Source organism: Ornithorhynchus anatinus, chromosome X1 (genome assembly GCF_004115215.2).
Source record: "Ornithorhynchus anatinus isolate Pmale09 chromosome X1, mOrnAna1.pri.v4, whole genome shotgun sequence".
NCBI lineage: Eukaryota > Metazoa > Chordata > Mammalia > Monotremata > Ornithorhynchidae > Ornithorhynchus > Ornithorhynchus anatinus.
This window is the reverse complement of record NC_041749.1, coordinates 29,631,427-29,652,770: the sequence shown is the minus strand read 5'-3', so window position 1 is coordinate 29,652,770 and position 21,344 is coordinate 29,631,427. Positions and strand designations below refer to the sequence as shown.

Below are 21,344 nucleotides of genomic sequence, written 5' to 3'. Positions count from 1 at the left end.
GTGATTTCCTTGCTACATTAATTGTATACAGAGTTGGGGCTATGTCCCATGCGAATTATATGGATTTTCCACATAAATAGGTCAGGTAAATAACTGTCCTAATTGTGCATATTCCATTAGTTTTAAAGGCTTTTAATGTAAAATGCATTTAACAATTTTCAACTTTGACTCAGGTATTGTTAAGAGGCATGTTGGACTCACAGAGGGAGCATTAAAATGACATTCTAGGCCCATCTCCACCTTTGATTTGTCATATATAAATAAAACCAGTGTGTGGGCCACAATTTTCTCTTTGTTAATTGGCAATAATAATGCCTGCCTCTTATCCTTTGCTCTCAACTGGCATGCAGATGGACTTGCTCTTGAGCTCTTCAAAAATAACCGTATGTATTATATCAATTTAACTTATTTGCTAGAAGGGACAATTATCACAAAGACAACTCTTTTGCACTGTGTGTACCAAATAAAAAAGAGTGTCATATTCTCAGTGGCTAAATTGGACTTCATTGGCTTATAGACGGCTTCCAGATAGCAGTTGACTGAGAGATAGGGTAAGAGCATAGGGAGAACATAAAGTCCCTCCCATGTTCCTCCATCTTGCACAATCAACTATTAGGCTACCACAGTTAGAACTTGGCCCCAGATCTAACTGGATTGAGTCACACAAGGGCCCCATTAGGCCATGATGATGAGGCCATAGTAAATTAATCTTCACCAGCTTTAACTCTGCCCTCTCCTCCTGGCAACGTAATTTCTCCATCCGCTGACTCCTGTGCCCACTGCCCATGCCAGCTATTTCCAATGTTCAACTCCCTCCTCAAATTCCCATTCCCCCTCATACTTCTTGTTGCTAATGACCTGGCTGTGTACTTGATTGCTAAAATTGAAACCATCACGTGTGATCTCCCTAAAATCTCCCTTGTTCCTCCAGTCCCTCCCTCCTCCTGTCCCCTTTTCACCATTCTCATCCTTTCCAGCAGTACCCCAAGAGAGATTTCCTACCTTCTCTCAAATTCTACCCCTTCCATCTGTGCTTCTGACTCCATCCTATCTCACCTTATCAAAGCAATTTTCCCTCTGACATCTTCAAGTGCTTGCTTTCCAATGGCTTCTTCCACAGTGTTTTCAAACATGTCCATGTGTCCCATATCCTAAAAAAACTCTCCCTTTACCCCATGGCACCCTCCAGTTATTGCCCCATTTTCTCTCTCTAATTCCTCTCTAAACTCTTTGAACAAGAACCCAGAAGGACCTGGATTCTAATTCTGTCTACCACTTCTGTGTTCTGTGACCATGGGCTAGCCATTTAACTTCTCTGTGCTTCGGTTGCCTCATCTGTAAAATGGGGATTCAGACTGTGAGCCCCATGTGGGACATGTACTCTGTCCAACCTGATTAGCTTATATTCATCCCAGCACTTAATGCAGTGCTTGGCAAAGAGCATAAAAAAAGATGTCTGCTCTCGCTTCCTCCACTTCCTTTCCTCCAACTTCCTCCTCTGCCCCTTCAGTTCATATTCCGCCTCTCCGCTGCACAGAAATGGCCCTCTATAAGCTCATCAGTGACCTTCTTCTTTCCAAATCCAATGGCCACTACTCCATCCTAATCCTCCTTGACCTCTCAGCTTCTTTCAACACTGTGGACCACCCCCTCTACTAGAACATTATCTAACCTCAAACATTCTCTAATCTTGGCATCACTAACACCGTCCTCTCCTGGTTTTCCTCCTAACTCTCTGACTGCTTCTGATCTGTACCTCTTGCTGGCAGACAATTACTCTCCCCCATTTCAAAGCCTTGTTGAAGGCATATCTCCTCTGAGGCCTTTCCTGACTAAGCCCTCCTTTTGCCTTCTGCCACTCCTGTGTTGCCCTGACTTGCTCCCTTTATTCATCCTCCCTCCTAGCCCCATAGCACTTATGTACATATTTGTAATTTATTTATTTATATTAATGTCTGTCTCCCCCTCTGGACTGTAATCACTTAGTACAGTGCTCTGCACACAGTAAGCGCTCAATAAATACGATTGACTGTCTTACTGTCTGACTGGCCTGGGAGCCTTTGGTTCCAGTGCCTTTGTCCAGGAAGAGGGTAATTTAGGGAATGGAGCTACCGCAGTAGCAAATCAGTTCTACTACATAGACCTACCTCACCCTGTAGCATGTCTGACGCTACCAAGAGCCTGCAACCTCAGTGTGGATGGGTAAGGGAACATGGGAATTTCCTCCATGTCTCTGAAGTTTGCCACACTCAAGAGTTCAGTTGTCTCTATGGGAAAGGGTCACTGCTCAGTTCCCCACCTCTAAAGCCTGTTTTACTCATGGCCTCCCCTCCCTCAGTTCTTCTCCTGTTCCTGTACTCCTTGTGTGTGTGTTTGTGTGCACATGTGTATGTACTTGCCTGACTGCATCTTTCTGTCTGTTTCATTGCATAAATGGCTCAACTTGGGGCTACGTTTCCATCTGTGTAAGTCTGTGAGTTCAATGACAGCAGCTTCCAAACAGCATTTGTAGCCTCCTGTTCTTATCATTTGTAATTATTCTTTTGTCTCCCTGTGTCCCCCATTAAGTTGTAAGCTCCTTGAGAGGGGTACTATGTCTTAGAATTACTTCTAAGTAGTCTCTGAAGGTCTCAGTATATAGCTGTACTTTCATTCATGCATTCATTCAATCATATTTATTGAGCATTTTCTGTGTGCAGAGGACTGTACTAAGCGCTTGGAAAATGCAGTACAACAATAAAGAGAGACAGTTCCTGCCCACAACGAGCTAGCAGTCTAGAAGGGGCTCACAGTACTCTGCCCAGAATACTTGCTCATCAAGGCTATTTTCAATCAATCAGTGGTATTTTTTGAGTGCTTACTATTTTCAGAGCACTGTATTTTCAGAGGACTTGGATAAGTAGAATGAAAATAATTGGTAGCATGATCCCTGTGCAAAGGAATTTACAGTCTATAGCAGGACTGTTCTGTGGTAATTATGCAAAACTTTGGCTTCCTGTTCTCCCTTCTACTTTGATGTCCTGTTCTTCCTTCTCTCTCTAGCTGGAATGCCTCATTATTATCCCTTTCATTCCCCAGCATCAGTGACTCTTTTCAGGAGGCCTGTTCTGCTGACTGTGGTGGTGATTTTTCATCTTTAGTGAATAATTTGTCAAATTAGTCTGATCAGCAGTCTCCTTTCTTCATAAGGTACCTTGTGGGATCACTCCATCTGAACACCCCAACAAATCTTAGAACTCCTCTCTCCTTCAGGGTCTTCCTTCTACTTCTTCAGTCATTGTTATAAATGCATCTCCTTTCTCAAGAGCCTGTGGCAGATGTGTAATTTGCATAAGAGATATGTAGTTGGTTTACGAAGTTACCTGGGCATCCTACCAGTTCTACCGATCCTGAGGCCAAAGGATTCTCCACTCTCCCCCATTCTCCCCCTCCCAGTTATATGATGCAATCTGATGCCATTCTGGTGCCAGTCCCCATTACCTCCCAACATGGTCCCCCTCATGGCACCATTTCCTCCAGCCAGTCGTATGAGAATATCTGCCACTCAGCCCCAGCACTCCCCAGTCGGAGGTGGGTGGGGGGAGGGGGGAAGTGGCAGGGCTGTCACTCCTCTCTCAGATCACTCCTCCCTCAGACTGCTCCTCGTCCCGGGAATTTATTTTATATTAATTTTCAAATAAAAGACAAACATGGGAGTCATCTCTGTCTCGGATCACTGTTGGCCCTGGATAATTTATTTTTCAGTTAATTTTAAGTAAAAAGAAAGGAAACATGAGGTTTCACACAGGTTCCTTCCTGCTTCCACACTCCCGAGAGGTGAGATGGACCTCAGGCAGTATGCACCTTCTCGAGGTGCTGGGAGAGCCACAGCTGCAGCAGCCGAGTCTGGAGTCCCCTCTACCTTGGGAGTCTGCTCTAGGTTCATCCAACCTTCTTTGGTTTTGGAGGAAAGTCCCTACGCCCCCTGTTCAGCCTGGAGACCTTGTCCCAAGTTTCCCACCTCCGTCTTCCCCAGTGCCACCCTCTGCTCTCCAGATCGGGTGACCTAATAACCCAAACTTTTGAAATGGTCAAACATTAGCCATGAAAAAGTACACGATTGTAATATCGTTTCACCTGAATAACATTTCATAGAATAAAGTGTGGAAATGTTTCTTGACAATTGATGCAAGACTTTTTAATCCAAATATTTTGGCTGGTGATGGAGAAACACTAACTGCTTCTTCATCTGTTCTGGCATCCTACAATGATGCTTTGGCTTGTCAAAATTTGACAGTCTTCATTGGAAAATAATTTGTCTGAATGAGATGCAGTGATCCTCATCAGAATCTGCATTACCAATTTTTAAATTGAATTGCCTCCTCCGATAAACAAGTTATAGTAATTTGCTCAAAGGGTTTCTTCAGCACCAAGAAAATCAGTCACAAATCATGGGCAAAACTTCCTCCAAATCCATTAATTGTAGATTGCTTAATTTCACCCCAGAAGAGGATGGAGCCCAGAAGGATAGATTGGTACTTGACACCCATGCACATTTCAAATGAAATGATTCCCTTTCAAATGAAAGGTGTATTGTCAACCTCCTAAACTTGATTTGCACCAAGCTGAAATATCTCCTTTTTTGCTGTCCTTTCTTCTCCCTTAGCAACTCCTGCCTTTCTTGCCTCCTTTTGAGTGGAATTAAGAAATGTTCTAGTCTGGAAAAGGTCTTTTTTTTTGCTTTTCTTTATTCTCCGGTACCAACCTCAGCCTTCCTTCCCTCCTTTTGAGTGAAATTTAAAAATGTCCCAATCTGGAAAATAAACCCAGTTTTCCAGCCAAATTAAAATCAAAACTGTTTACAGTATATAGGCTTACCCAGCTGTGGGCAGTATCAGATAGTTTCACAGAGTTGTGCCAATATCATTGCAAATTTTGGAGTGCCACCAAAGGAATTGGGAAAAAGAATCATTCTGGTTTTAAGCATTAGAAAGCAAAAAGACGTCAATCATTACCCACCAACAAAGCCACAAAGAGCACTAAAGTTATTTTCAAACTCCTGAGACACCCCCACCCCAAACTAATCAAAATTTCCCCTCTCTCTCAGTGCTAGGATCAACAGAATAGATTGTCTCAGATATGAGCACCCATTTTTCCCTGTCTTCACCATCCTGGCTGCCTGGATTTTTTTTTTTTTTGACTCCTCTCCTGCACCACCCTTAAACACAGATGATTTCATTAAACGCCACAAGACTAAGCCCTGTTAAAGTGATAATGGCTTTGAAAAAATGGAATTGGTTTAAAATATCCATCAATTGTATTTTTTGAGCACTGAAGTGCAGAACTCTGTGCTAAGTGCTCAGGAAAGTAAAATACAGCAGAGTTGGGAGACATTCTCTGCCTATCACGAGTTTATGAAAATTAATCTGAATCACAAAAGCAGCATGGCTCGGTGGAAAGAGCACGGGCTTTGGAGTCAGGGCTCATGAGTTCGAATCCCAGCTCTGCCACTTGTTGGCTGTGTGACTGTGGGCAAGTCACTTAACTTCTCTGTGCCTCAGTTCCCTCATCTGTAAAATGGGGATTAAGACTGTGAGCCCCACGTGGGACAACCTGATTCCCCTATGTCTACCCCAGCGCTTAGAACAGTGCTCGGCACATAGTAAGCGCTTAACAAATACCAACATTATTATTATTATTAAACTACAGTCCACTCTCATGGTGCATGATTGACGTACCTGCAGTCTCTGCTGAAAATTGAAGATGATCAAGCATATAGGTGTGGTAAAGTATCAAGCAAAACAGGTTGTATTCCTAAAGTGGTGTTATCATAGAGTGGTTGCAGTCAGATCTGTACTCTGTGTTTCTCCTAAGAAGTCTAGAATTCCGGGGCCAATGCACCCATTATCTGCATGTATATGTACATGTTGATATCCTAATAAGCTTTTACCTCACTCATTTAATACTCTAATTTCTCTCTCAAGAAATAATGATTTTTCCATATCAATCAACTTTGAATGAACTGACTTTGTTTCTGCATTGGACAAGAGAATTATGAAAAGAAAGCACTTTTCAAATGGGCTGAAAACCTGCTCCTTAAGTTTTCATTGCATTAACAGCAAATCTCTATTACAGTTTGTTAAAACAAAAAGCCACATCTGTGTCACAAAAATATTACTCTTATCTCTAAATTTAATGCCTTAAAAGAGGAGAAAGGAAGGCACAATGCCAATGTAGTTGTATAAAACACAAATAAAGTAGTTGGAAGTTTCAAGACTTAGGCTTGAAATTCTAGTTTGAATGATTGAATGATGTAATAATAATTCTTGTTCCAAAATGCATAATTATTTCTCCAAGAAATTCCTTTAGGTTATTATTGATCACTGGGGAATATTGCATTACTTAACCAATCAAATTTATTGAGTTCCTATTGTGTGCAGAGCGTGCAGAGCACGCATTATAGGAAAGTTTAATGTAACAGAGTTAGCAGCCATGTTTCCTCCCAACAAGGAGCTTACAGTCTCGAGGGGGAGACAGGCTAAGGGTGGGATGAATATCAAGTGTTGAAAGAGTACAAATCCAAGTGCAAAAGTGATGCAGTAGGGAGAGGAGGGCTTAGTCAGGGGTGGCTTCATAGAGGAGATGTGATTTTAGGAAGACTTTTAGGATGGGGAAAGTCAGATATGAAGGAGGGATTTCCAGGCCAGAGTCAGGATTTGGGCAAGGGGTTGATGGTGATATAGATGATATCAAGATACAATGAGTAGGTTGGCGTTAGAGGAGCAAAATAAGGATGCTGGGTTGTAGTAGGAAATCAGTGAGGCAAGATAGGAGGGGGCAAGGTGATTAAGTGCTTTAAAGCCAGTGCTAAGGAGTGTCTGTTAGATGCAGAGGAGAGAGAGGTCAGGACTGGAGAGGTAGATTTGGGAATCATCTGCATAGAGGTGGTAGATGAAGCCATGGGAGAAAATGAGTTCTCCAAGGGATTGGGTGTAGGTGGAGAACAAAAGGGGACCAGAACTGAGCCATGAGGGATTCTCACAGTTAGGGGGTGGGAGGAACCCATGAAAGAGACCAAGAAGGAGCTGTCAGAGAGATAGGAGGAGCATCAGGAGAGGACAGTGTCAGTGAAGCCATGCCATCGTGATGTCGTTGCATTGAAGTTGAACTCTTATTCTTTTCCATTTTATATACCGATCAAGAAAGAACAATAACATGAATTGATGATAGGTGATAAATTAGTTCATAATGTGTTAGACCAGTGGTGCTGATGAATTAGACTGGCCTACTTAGAGAAATTTCTTCATGCAAAAAATTATATGAATGATAAAAAGAAAGAAGATTGAAACTGCCTTTTACTTGTTATTGTATGTTAAGTTCCAATTTAGGAAGAGTAGTGTACTACAACTCAAACCAAGATTATTTTTGTGTTGTGCTGGGAGCTGATTATTGTCTAGGTAATTGAGTTTAAGAGATGAAAAGAAGACTGGGGGCTATTATAGAATACTTCTCACCTTTGAGATGAGGAGGGAAATAAGAGGGAAGAGAGAATGTTAACCTCAAAGCTTGCCAGTGCTTCAGTTCTTTCCCTTACAACTGTAGTGAGTGTCAAACTAGATACTCATGTCCTAGGGCATATTCATGCCTCTGGGCAGAGATCTGCAGGGATTTGCCTTCTTACATTTGCCTACAGATAAGTTGCTGGAAGTCCCTGCAAGACATGGGAAATTCCTTAGGAGAAAATAACCTTATGAGGTCCTGAAGACCCACCTATATTTTAGGACAAACCTGGTTACAGCATGTCACCTGCAAAGTGCTTCCTGATAGTGGTGCTGGAAAAAAATATGACAAAGACTCTCAGAAACACAAAGAAAGGAATGGAAGGCTTTGTCTAAAGTAGCTGCAGGTTTCTTTTTCTCTTAACGTAAATAAATGTAGGCGGTATATTAATAATTTAGACTTTCATTCAATAGTATTTATTGAGCGCTTACTATGTGCAGAGCACCGTACTAAGCGCTTGGGATGAACAAGTCGGCAACAGATAGAGACAGTCCCTGCCGTTTGACGGGCTTACAGTCTAATCGGGGGAGACGGACAGACAAGAACAATGGCACTAAACAGCGTCAAGGGGAAGAACATCTCGTAAAAACAATGGCAACTAAATAGAATCAAGGCGATGTACAATTCATTAACAAAATAAATAGGGTAACGAAAATATATACAGTTGAGCGGACGAGTACAGTGCTGTGGGGATGGGAAGGGAGAGCTGGAGGAGCAGGGGGAAAAGGGGAAAATGAGGCTTTAGCTGCGGAGAGGTAAAGGGGGGATGGCAGAGGGAGTAGAGGGGGAAGAGGAGCTCAGTCTGGGAAGGCCTCTTGGAGGAGGTGATTTTTAAGTAAGGTTTTGAAGAGGGAAAGAGAATCAGTTTGGCGGAGGTGAGGAGGGAGGGCGTTCCAGGACCGCGGGAGGACGTGACCCAGGGGTCGACGGCGGGATAGGCGAGACCGAGGGACGGCGAGGAGGTGGGCGGCAGAGGAGCGGAGCGTGCGGGGTGGGCGGTAGAAAGAGAGAAGGGAGGAGAGGTAGGAAGGGGCAAGGTGATGGAGAGCCTTGAAGCCTAGAGTGAGGAGTTTTTGTTTGGAGCGGAGGTCGATAGGCAACCACTGGAGTTGTTTAAGAAGGGGAGTGACATGCCCAGATTGTTTCTGCAGGAAGATGAGCCAGGCAGCGGAGTGAAGAATAGACCGGAGCGGGGCGAGAGAGGAGGAAGGGAGGTCAGAGAGAAGGCTGACACAGTAGTCTAGCCGGGATATAACGAGAGCCCGTAATAGTAAGGTAGCCGTTTGGGTGGAGAGGAAAGGGCAGATCTTGGCGATATTGTAGAGGTGAAACCGGCAGGTCTTGGTAACGGATAGGATGTGTGGGGTGAACGAGAGGGACGAGTCAAGGATGACACCGAGATTGCGGGCCTGCAGGACGGGAAGGATGGTCGTGCCATCCACGGTGATGGAGAAGTCTGGGAGCGGACCGGGCTTGGGAGGGAAGATGAGAAGCTCAGTCTTGCTCATGTTGAGTTTTAGGTGGCGGGCCGACATCCAGGTGGAGATGTCCCGGAGGCAGGAGGAGATGCGAGCCTGAAGGGAGGGGGAGAGGACAGGGGCGGAGATGTAGATCTGCGTGTCATCTGCGTAGAGATGGTAGTCAAAGCCGTGAGAGCGGATGAGTTCACCGAGGGAGTGAGTGTAAATGGAGAACAGAAGAGGGCCAAGAACTGACCCTTGAGGAACTCCAACAGTTAAAGGATGGGAGGGGGAGGAGGCTCCAGCGAAGGAGACTGAGAATGATCGGCCAGAGAGGTAAGAGGAGAACCAGGAGAGGACAGAGTCCGTGAAGCCAAGGTGAGAGAAAGATGGGGCAAGACTGAAATGAAAAGCACATTTTCTGAGTTGCAGTGTTTGACTCTCTTAATGGTGTTTGTTAAAAGGCTTTCTGGGCATGGAATGTGCCTACCAATTCTGTTATATTGTACTCTCCCAAGTGCTTAGTGCAATGCTCTGCACTCAAGCAGACTCTCCAGGCAATTGTCTGCAAGACATTCCGTTAGCTCCCTCCCTATTACTTAACTACACTCTTCCCTTGCTGCACTCCATCCCCCACTTTTCAGTCCTCCCAGTCTCACCTCACAGGGGCTATTTCTGTCTCTCCTGTTTCCAATCCCTGGAACTCCCCGTCCCTTCAAATCCACTATTCCCCTGCTTTCCCATTTTCAAAGCCTTTCTGAAACTTATTTATTCCAAGTGGTTTTCCTCAATTAATCTTTCTCCTCCCCAACTGTCATTTCAGCACAGTTGAACAACCCTCAACAACCCTGCCTACTCCTTTTTCGGCACATTTCTTTTCATACTCTACTACTACCTAAGCATTTTACCTGTCCACATTTCCATGTTTACATTCTCTTCTTCCACTTTTCTAAGTTAGATAACCATTAGATAATTGCCCGGATTATATTTCTACAAGAAACACTTTGGGCATGTCACCCCCTCCTCAAAAATCTCCAGTGGTTGCCTATCAACCTTCATATGAAGCAAAAACTCCTCACTATTGGCTTCAAAGCTTTCCATCACCTTGCCCTCTCCTACCTCACCTCCCTTCTCTCCTTCTACAGCCCAGCCCCCACACTCTGTTCCTCTGGTGCAAGCACTTAGTACAGTGCTCTGCACACTGTAAGCACTCAATAAGTAGGATTGAATAAATGAATTAGATGGGGAGCTCCTAGAGGGTAAGGATTGTGTCATCTTCTATTGTACCTTCTTTTTTATGATATTTGTTAAGTGTTTACAATGTGCCAGAAACTGTAATAATAATCACGATGGCATTTGTTAAGCTCTTACTATGTGCAAAGCACTGTTCTAAGCGCTGGGGGGATACACAGTGATCAGGTTGTCCCACGTGGGGCTCACAGTCTTCATCCCCATTTTACAGATGAGTTAACTGAGGCCCAGGGAAGTTAAGTGACTTGCCCAAAGTCACACAGCTGACAAGTGGCAGAGCCAGGATTAGAACCCTTGACCTCTGACTCCCAAGCCCGGGCTCTTTCCAGTGAGCCACGCTGCTTCTCTGTACTAAGCGCTGCGATACATACAAGGTTGGACACAGTCCATATCCCACTTGGGGCTCATATTCTTAATCTCCACTTTACAGATGAGGTAACTGAGGCACAGAGAAGTGAAGTGATAAAGCAGACAAGTAGCAGAGCCTGGGTCCTTCTTACTCCCAGGCCCATGCTCTAGGCCATGCTGCTTCTTTTAATTTCCTAACCCTTCCAACCACTTAGTAAAGTTCTCAGATAATAGTACTAATTGTTTGATGTACTTAGTAAATAATACATCATCAAATTTATCAAAAAATACATTCTTCCTTGCAGTAAAACTGTTAGAAGATGTTGAATCATACAATATCTTATATCAATATCTTATATCTTAAAAAGTATATTATCATTTTAGTGATATAGATTTTCCCTTGCATAAAAACTAAGAACTATATAAGACAAATATTAAAAATTAGAATATTTGTCTTATCAGTCCTAGTTTTTGCCTGGCCTTGTGTGATTTCGGCCTTGACATCCCACCATTTGTCACTCTGCATTTTTAGTTTGTTTAGTATACCACAGCATATATCTTGTTGAGCAGCACTTTTTTATGGTATTTAAGTACTTATTATATGGCAGGCACCTGTACTTACTAAGTGCCAGGCACTGCACATTGTCAGGGTTGTGATGATGTATTATTTGTTTACCCTTTGATCTCAGAGTCATTTTCCTGATGTCTTTTGCCAGTCTGACAGTCTACCTGATAGAGAAACCAATCAGTTGGTACAAACAGATGGAGTGATTGCCCTGACAGGGTTTCTTCATTGTTATTGCAAAGTTCCTTGCATATACTTCTGTCTCCAGGAGTTGGCTCTTTAGGTGGCTGGGTGTTTGGATGTCATTTTGTGATACTTACGCTGTAGCAGTAGTTAAGATTTCAAGTATACCAGGTGGTAATCAGTCGAAGATCCAGTAGCACATGTGTTAAGAGTAGTATGAATAGAATTCTGGCCATGCAATCACAGAGTGATAAAATCAATAAGATCCATAGATCTATAGCATGCCAGGGATTGATAGTGCCTGTGTCCACTTTTCACATTGTTGTTGAGAATTATGTTAATTTCCACCATTGAGGGGGAAGGGATAGGGGAAGGGAATATGGGTTCAATACATTATTAACTCTTTCCTGCCAAATCTAATCCTAATGCTCCTTGACTTCTCACCTGTCTTCAACAGTCTCTGTCACCCCTTTCCCCTGGGAACATTATCCAAAATTGGCTTCACTGACACCATCCTCTTCTGGGTTGTCATTCTCAATCTCTTTCCCTGGCTCCTCCTCTGACTCACACCCCCTAACTATGTGAGTCCCTCAGTGCTTATCTACACCCACTCCCCTGGGTGATTCCCAAATCTACATTTTCAGCCCTGATCTCTCTCCTTCTCTGCCATATCACATTTTCTCCTGCTTTCAGGTCCTCCCTACTCACTTTCTCATTACTGTAGACAGTGCCACCGTCCTCCTTGTTTTACAAGCCCATAATCTTGGCGTTGTCCTTTTCTCATCTTTCTCGTTCAACCAGATCCTGTCAGTTCAACCTTCACAACTTAGCTAAAATCCCCTTTTGCCTTTACATTCGAACTTGTCTTGTGTTATGCCATCGAGTCGTTTCCGACTCATAGCGACAGCACGGACACATCTGGCCCAGAACACTCTGCTCTCCATCTGCAGTCATTTTGGTAGTGTATACATAGAGTTTTCGTGGTAAAATACAGAAGTGGTTTACCACTGCCACCTTCCGCACAGTAAAATCGAGTCTCTACCCTCAACTCTCTTCCATGCCGCTGCTGCCCAGCATGGATGAGTTTTGACTTATAGCAGATTGCCATCCATTCGCTAGCCACTGCCCAAGCTAGGAATGGAATAATGGAATGGGTAAGCCTCTGCTTGATTCTTTCTCCTGTAGCTGGGACTGGTAGAGTACTGAAAACTCTCCAGGTATGACCCTGAGAGAGGGCTCCATTCAAATTACTACCACTTTATTCCAATCACTTATCCTATCCAGCCTTAATTACTGCATCAGCCTCCTTGCTGACATCCCTGCCTCCTGTCTTTCCCCTCTCCAGCCCATACCTCACATTGTGCTGCATGGATCATTTTCTGTAAAAACGTTCAGTCCATGTTTCCCCACTCTTCAAGAACCCAATCACCTCCACATCAAACCCTTTGCCATCAACTTTCAAGCATTCAATTACTTTGCCCTCTCCTACCTTACTTCACTGCTTTCCTACTACAACCCAGACCGCACACTTTGCCCCTCAAATACCACCCTACTCATTGTACCTCAGTCTCATCTATGTCACTGCCAACCTCTTGCCCAGACCCCTGCGTCTGGCCTAGAATGCCCTACCTCTTCATATCCGACAGATGATCACTCTCCCCATCTTGGAAACCGTTATAAGGTCACATCTTCTCTACGAGGCCTTCCCAGACTAAGCCCTAATTTCCTCTTCTCCCACACCATTCTGTCACCCTTGCACTTGGATTTCCATCCTTTTTTCACCTCTCACTCAGCACTAATGTACATATCTATAGTTTATTTACATTAATGTCTGTCTCCCCCTCTATACTGTAAACTCATATGGACAGGAAATGTGTCTACCAACTCTATTTTACTGTACTCTCCCAAGTGCTGAGTTCAGTGTTCCGCACATAGTAAGTGCTTAGTAAATATGATTGATTGAGTAAATGAGAGTTAAAGTGCTGTGAGAGCCCAGAACTGAAAAACTGAGGAGATGGAAGATAGTTTTAAGAATTTGAGGGGTCACATGAGACAGACCAATAAAACTAGGGCATCGGGGAGGTTAGAGTAGTTGGGCAGGTTATCATAAGTGCTTGAATCAGGGTGGTAGCAGTTTGGATGGAGAGTAAGGGCTGGATTCTAGAGATGATGTGAAGGTAGACCTAACAGGGTTTGGTGACAGATTGAATCTACAGGACAGCATGTGGAAAAAAGAGTTGGATAGGTGAATGAAATGTGGGGGAGAAAGTTCAAAATATAACTACAAAAGCATTAACACTTAGTCACTCTGTGTATGGATTGCAAGCTTACTAAAGTTTAAACAGGCAAAAAGTGCAAGTTTGAAAAGAAAACATCTACTTTTAAACAGTCTGTGCTTGAATATGTTTTTAGCCTCAAATACCTTTCCTAATGGACAGATGTTTAGAGAAACCTGGAGCAGAATTACCTTAAGGGTTTCTCTTCTTTCCCTACAGAATATTAAAAGCAAATTATTTCCCAGTGGCATATTTCCCTTAAAAAACGTATTTTATGATGATCAGGGGGTGTGATGAAATTGCTTGGAAGTAGTTGTATTTCAGAGTTCCCTAGCCTGTATCTTCTGAACAGGTATAAAATGTGGTTGTAATACCACAAGTATTATTGTGATCAGTGACAGGATACAGGACTGTATGTGGTAATGTTATCAATAGTAGAACTGGAAAATGTACTGTAGAATACGGCACTGTGACTAGGTCTCTACCTCAGTTGAAAGGGAACAGGCAAGCTGGTACCAGCGAACACAGTAGTTTCTGTAAGAGTGCACTTGTTTCATTTTTGATATTTCCTTAAAACCAAGACAGCCTTCCACTGAGGGCTACCCCTGTAAAACTCGTACTTTTGAAGGAAGAATAATTTTGTATCGCAAAATACCCTCTCCGTCACACAAATTTAGTCATCTTCCCCACTCTCACTGCCCCCCAAAAGACCTTTTTCTCCTTTCTTCCTTCTCTAGTCAGCAGCAGCAGTAAGTTCCCAGGAAATAAGGACCCTGGTGAGGGCTTTGAACTTTGTAGTGCCAGGGAATCACAGGGCTGAAAAATAGCCCCAAGCAACATGGACAACAAAGCCCCTCCAGAGATTTTTTTCAACTCTGCCCAGTGAAATTCAAAGACTGCTCTGGTGCCTCCAAAAGCTAAACAAAAGTAAAAAGTCCTGAATCATGTTTTGAACTCTTTGGCAAAGGAAAGGTGTGGACACAAAGAACACCGGGTGGGCTTTGAACCTGTGAAGCCCCAGAATGAGTTGGAGCCCCAGTCATAGAAGATCTCAGGGAGGAAGCCAGCAGCAAAAGCAGAGGAAGGCATCTGGCTGGCAATTCCCCTGGTTATATGGGGTTGGACTGCCTTCCCCCAGCAGACCAGGCCCCTTTCTAGGATGGCCAGAGGGGAAGAAACTAGGCATTTAGAGAGGAAAAGTTAGAACTACTATATGGTGGATCTGCAAATACTTGGTTGGATGGAATGGAAATCATCTTTGGCATCCTCCAAGAAGTCCACCATCAGAAGTAGTGAGACCTGCGAGTCAGAGGAGCTGTGTCCCAATTCTAACTCTGCCACTTGTCTGTTGTGTAACCTTGGGCAAGTCACTTACCTTTTCAGTGTTTCAGTTTCCTCATTTGCAAAATGGGGATTCATTGCCCTTCTACTTAGACTGTGAGCCCCATGAGTTTCAGGGACTGTTTCTGTTCTGATCATCCAGTGTCTATTACAGTGCAAGTCCTTAACAAATACTACTGGTATTATTAGTAGTAGTAGTAGTTTAAGTGACAGGTTACTGGATGGAGTTGACCATTATTCTGGCCCAGAATTGTCTTTTTTTATATTCTGAGGATTATAGACAGCCTGTTGGGTATCACTAGAGACTGGGATTAGGGTCAAACCTACTTCTCCTCATAAAAAAAGGACAGCTGACTCCAGTGACCAGGCCCTGGTTGAAGAGCCTGCGAGTAATCCAACCTTGCATACAGTTAAAGGCAGTGCTGTGAGCAAGACCGTTTTCTTAGATACTAATTCTAAGATGAATTTTAGGGTCAGACTGAAAGCATTGCCAAAACCATATTTTATTGCCTGAGCATTGTGGTATAGGTTTTCAGTAATTAGAGAAGGACATGTAAATAAATGATTACCCCATGAATGCAAAACCTGAAACTTGAGTTAATATTTTAGACAAACAATACCCCAGCAGCCCCAGAGGATATAGTATATCAAAATGTAGTATAAAATAGTATAATAGTAGTATATCAAAACCTAAGTCCTTTTTAAAATATTTCTATGACTAGGTAAGTCCTGTAGTTCTTTAGTTTGTAGCATTTTTAATTTAGTATTTTTCTTATCATTAAGAAAATTTAAGCTTATTTGGTCTTTAAATATTTTCTGAAAATAGGGTAAAGGACCTAGTATTCCCAAATGAAAAAAGGACTAAATTTCTCCTGCTTCTGCAGTTCATTAGCTATTTAGCCATTAATTAACATTGAGAGTACAGCTCCCAGAAGTGGACAGTGGCATGAGGGGATTTGTGCCCCTCCCAGTCAAAGCCACTTACCTCTTCTTATCTACAGGACTGACACATTCATTGGAATCTGTTCACTTGTCTTGTCTTATGCCGTTGAGTAGTGTCCGACCCATAGTGACATCTCAGACACATCCCTTCCAGAACGCCCTCTCTCCATCTGCAGTCATTGTGGTGGTGTATCCATAGAGTTTTCATGGTAAAAATACGGAAGTGGTTTACCATTGCCTCCTTCCACGTAGTAAACTTGAGTTTCCGCTCTTGAATCTCTCCTGTGCCGCTGCTGCCCAGCGTGGGTGAGTTTTGACTTGTAGCAGATTGCCTTCCACTTTCTAGCCACTGCCCAAGCTAGGAATGGAATAATGGATGGGTAGGCCTCTGTTTGACTCTTCCTCCCACAGCTGAGACTGGTAGAGTACTGGAAACTCTCCAGGTATGACCCTGAGAGGGGAATTTGTTCACTGGAGCACCGAAATGTTATGGCCAGATCTAAAGGGAGTTTTTTTGATGTGTTCCCATAAGGTTTGGAATGACAATTACAAAGTAGAAGTCAAAGATGTGATACAAACAAATATGGAATTTATCCTATGCTGTACTGACAGATTGTACTTCCTGTTAATTTTGGAAAAGGTCTTTATAGATGCCAAGGTAGCACGCCATAGTGGATAGAGCACAGACCTGGGAGTCAGAAGGTCATGGTTCTACTACCGGCTCTGCCACTTGTCTGCTGTGTGACCTTCGACAAGTCACTTCACATCTCTGTGCCTCAGTTAACTCATCTGTAAAATAGAGATTTGAGACTATGAGCCCCATGTGGGACAGGGACTGTGTCCAACCTAATTTGCTTGTCTCCACCTCAGTGCTTAATACAGTGCCTGACAAATAGTAAATACTTAACAATTACCATTATTGATATTATTATTATTATCTTGTTAACCAGTAAGGCAATCAATTTTTGTGGTATTAAGCCCTTACTATATGCCAGGTACTGTATTAAATGCTGGGGTAGATACAAGTTAAGTGTGGCTTCGTGGATAGAGCACGGGTCTGGGGATCAGAAGGACCTGGGTTCTAATTCTGGCTCTTCCACATGTCTGCTGTGTGACTTTGGGCAAGTCATTTAACTTCTCTGAGCATCAGTTACCTCATCTGTAAAATGGGGATTAAGGCTGTGAGGCCCATGTGGAGCAAGGACTGTGTCCAGACTGATTAACTTATATATACCCTAGTGCTTAGAATAATGCTTGGCAAGTACCATTATTATTCTTCCTATTATTATTATCATCATTATTAATTAGGTTGGACACAGTTCCTATCTCACATGGGGCTCACTCTTTAGTGCCATTTTACAGATCAGATAACTGAGTCACAAAACAGTTAAGTGACTTACCCATGGTCACTCTGTAGACAGGTGGCATTCCCAGATTAGAACCCGGGTCCTTCTGACTCCAAGGCCCGGGGTCTATCCATTAGGCCACACTAGGCACACTGCACACCCAATTAATGGGAGTTTCCTAAACTTGGAAATGGGGAGAATAGTTTTGTTCATTCCTAAATGTCTCTGTCTATACTATGTTTTCCTACTTCTATGTAAATGACCTATCATTACAGATGTGAAGATTCTGCATTCATTGGCTATTGGACTCCAAGCAGGTTGATAATGTTGAACTTTCTCTGTTTTCCAAATCAGCAGAGTAGCACATTGCATTCTTGGCTGGACAGTTACTCCTGCTGACATGAGGTTTATTATTTTTTCACAGGAGCATGGCACCATTTTTCATTTATCTCTTCTTGTGCTCTTATTCTAGGGCAATCCACTGTACTTCAAATCTGCCAGAAACGTTACAGTGAACATACTCAATGACCAGACAAAAGTTCTAACTCAGCTTATAACAGGTAAGGAAGTCAATCCCCAAGAAGCAAAATGCAAGATACTGAAAGGAATCTTCTCCTAGAATGTTATTTTGTGTTTCTGTCAGAACACAGTAGTAAGTGCATAAGCCTTCTAAGTGGAAAAGTTGTTAAAATATTCCTTTATATTTAAATTTTGTAGGTGTGATAAAACGGCCACTGAATTTAGAGTTAATAGATTCCTAAAAGACAGTAATAAATCTTTTTTATATTTTTTAGTAGTAATGATAGCAATACTTGTAATAGTTAACAGGTGGCTTTTTTTCTTTGACACAGATCAGCAAATAAACAAAAGTCGGGGGGAAGAAGGAAGAGCAGCTCATTCAGCAAATGACTTCACTATACACACAGAAAAAATGCCACTTGTTTGGTTTCAGGGACAGGAACTAGAATCACAGATGAACATTTCCATTTTAAGATACTAATTGTCCAAATGTCCCAGAAACGTTACCATGCCTAGAACATCTGGTGGTACACTGGTGAGCTATATGGAGGCAGCTGCCTTTCCTTAGCAGAAGTCTTCCTTCCTACTAATGAAAAAAACCTTTGATTTTTACTATTATTAGCACTTGATGGTTGAGCCTTTTGCACCATTAAATTCACTCTGCTAGTGTCTTGGGATGTGCCTGAAAGAATAGCATCAGAGGAATTGAGGGATTCCAAGAAGTCTAGCAGAATTCGTGAACGTATGGTTTCTATAATAGATTGGCTGCCTGCCTTGCTTATAAAATATCTGGCCTGAAATCCCAAGACTAAATAATTAAAGAAATAGCTTCAGTAAGCAATGATTTAAGCTGTGTGTGTGTGTGTGTGTGTGTGTGTGTGTGTGTGTGTGTGAAAATTGCCTTGGGGAGAAAAATGAATTCAACCTCAAGCTGCCATTGCTCAGAAAGGACTTGTAGAAACAGTTGATCATTGGCCATTCATTTGCAATGGAATATTTGGTTTCCTGGAGCGATTCTGTTTGGATAAAGCTAGGTCTGCCCAAGTGACTGTTATTCAGCGAAAGACAGAGCCACATATTCTCAAATAGGAAGAAGCACCTCCAGGATGAGAACTACAGCCTGCTGAAATTAAAATAAACTGCACAGCAGGCCAAGGCCAGAGATTAAAACTCCAGCATGAGTCGTCTTGGTTGAATTTTGGGAAGCTGTTAGCTGGAGCTTGGACCCTAAAATGGGTCTGCATTGTGTCATCATCTAAAATAAAGATCATACCTACAGGTTTTTTCAACCTAATGATTTCAGGAGTGATTCTTCAAACTTCCTGAAGTCCCAGCATGTTGGATGGGTCGGTCTCATTTAAAGGAACTGTCCTTTTCCAGCAGCATCCTCACTTGTCATATTTCTGCTTTCTTCCGAGAAGAAAGAGACTGGTTAGCTCCTTTTGGGCAAGAATCACATATACGTACTTTATTGGGTTGTACTCTTCCGAACACTCGATACAGGGCTTGGCAAACAATAAGTTCTCAATTAATAACATTTATTGATCGATGGGACAGCTAAATAGGTATCCCCATTTGTTTCCTTGATCATTTCTCCAGTATGGTGGGTGCTGAGGTCTTAACTGGGAGACATTTTTTGCATCATAAGCTCAATGAAGTCTGGTTATGATTTACAGAATTAATCTTTTGATCCTGTGATTACTGAGTGTGAAATACACGTGAAGAAAAAGAGACTTCTGATTTTTTTCAGTTTTTTTCCTTGGGATCAGATTTTATATCCCATCTGTACCCAGTTCATTCTGGAATGTTGGGAAGCCTTTGTTGAAATACAATAAAGGCTGAGTCATCCATATTACTGAGCCACTAACAGTGATCCTGTGTTTGCTGCCAAGGGTTGAACTTTAGAACATTAAATATAGTGCCAACTTGTAAATTTCAATGTGTATTGAAGGAATGAGTTAGAAGTCACGTAATCTCTTTGCAACAATGTTGAGGAAAACCTATCTTTGGCACATAAATCAGCCCCAGCCTATAATCCAGTAATGTTCCTGACAAACGCTACGTACCTGCAGTCACGAATCTTAACTAATGTCGCTCATAGTTAGAAGAATGCTACCCAGTTAGTGTTCCAGCCAAAATGAGTAGTAAAAACTAGGTGTACACTTTAGATCTATTTTCAAAGGAATGACTAATCCAGCAAAATCAATATTTTTTAAGCATATTTACCTACCTGATTGTTGTAAAGATGGTGGTATTTAAGGGTTTTATTATGTGCCAAGCTCTGCCCTAAGCACTGGGGTAGATCCATAATAATCAGGCAGGACTGTTGTCACAAAGAGCTTAGTCTAACAGGGAGAACAGATATTGAATGCCTATTTTACCTATGAGGTAACTGAGACACAGAGAAGTTAAGTGACTTGCCCAATGCCACACAGCAGGCAGTTGGCAGACCTAGGATTAGAACCCAGGTCCTCTGACTCCCAGGCCCTTGCTTTTTCTGCTAAGCCACGCTGCATCCCAGGGTTGTCAGTGGTTCTCAGCAGTTGCTCATTTCTCACTTTCTACCTCCCTGGACTTCTCACATCTGAACCTGACCCAAAGGAGGGCAACAGCTCACACTGTTTCTTCTGTTGTCATTGGAATAGCTTTTTTTCCCCGTCCCTTCCTTTCATCTGGGAGTCCCAACTGGATGGATAGGTAGGGTTTATGGAGGATAATATTACAATTAATAATAAGATAATGCTACAATTAATAATTTTGGTATTTTTTAAGCACTTACTATGTGCCAAGCACTGTTCTAAGCACTGGAATAGATACAGGATAATCGGGTTGGACGCAGTTCCTATCCCATATAGGGCTCACGGTCTTAATCCCCATTTTGCAGATGAGGAATCTGAGGCTCAGAGAAGTTAAGTGACTTGTCCAAAGTCACACAGCAAATATGTGGTAGAGCTGGGATTAGAACCCACGTCCTCTGACTCCCAGACCCATACTCTTTACACTAGGCCAGGGGCTTCTAATCCCGGTTCTGCCACTTGTGTGCTGTGTGACCTTGGGCAAGTCACTTCACTTCTCTGGGCCTCAGTTACCTCCTCTGTAAAATGGGGATTGAGACTGTGAGCCCCACGTGGGACAGGGACTGCTTTCAACACGATTTGCAAGTATCCATCCCAGCACTTAGTACAGTTTCTGGTATATAATAAGGGCTTAAAAAATACCATAATTAACACACAAGCAACTGTCCCTTCCCATTACCCTCCAGCCTCAAGTCTAATGCCTCCTGATCAACTGCAACTACAGTGGGGTGATTCTGTGAGTGGGCGAGTGAGTGCCCATGAACTCACACACATATCAGTCAATCAATTGTATTTATTGAGCGCTTACTCTGTGCTTAGCACTGTATTAAGCACTTGGGAGAGTGCAATATAAGCATATAACAGACACATTCCTTGCCCTCAGTGAGCTTACAGTCTGCAGGATGAGCTTACAGTCTTACACACACACACACACACACACACACACACACACACGTTCTCTGAACTTGAAGTAGATACCACTGAGGTAGAAGTTCACT

General features: G+C 42.8%; 1 protein-coding gene across 5 annotated transcripts in view; it reads left to right on the top strand.

The window, feature by feature from the left end:
* The window catches only part of SGCD (sarcoglycan delta), a 376,042-nt gene that overhangs the window by 256,670 nt on the left and 98,028 nt on the right, over positions 1-21,344 (top strand). For all 5 annotated transcript variants that reach the window (XM_029051018.2, XM_007655307.3, XM_007655303.3 and 2 more), the window contains exon 4: positions 17,724-17,811. In XM_029051018.2, the coding sequence (XP_028906851.1) occupies positions 17,724-17,811 (88 nt within the window). The remainder of the gene's footprint in view (positions 1-17,723; positions 17,812-21,344) is intronic.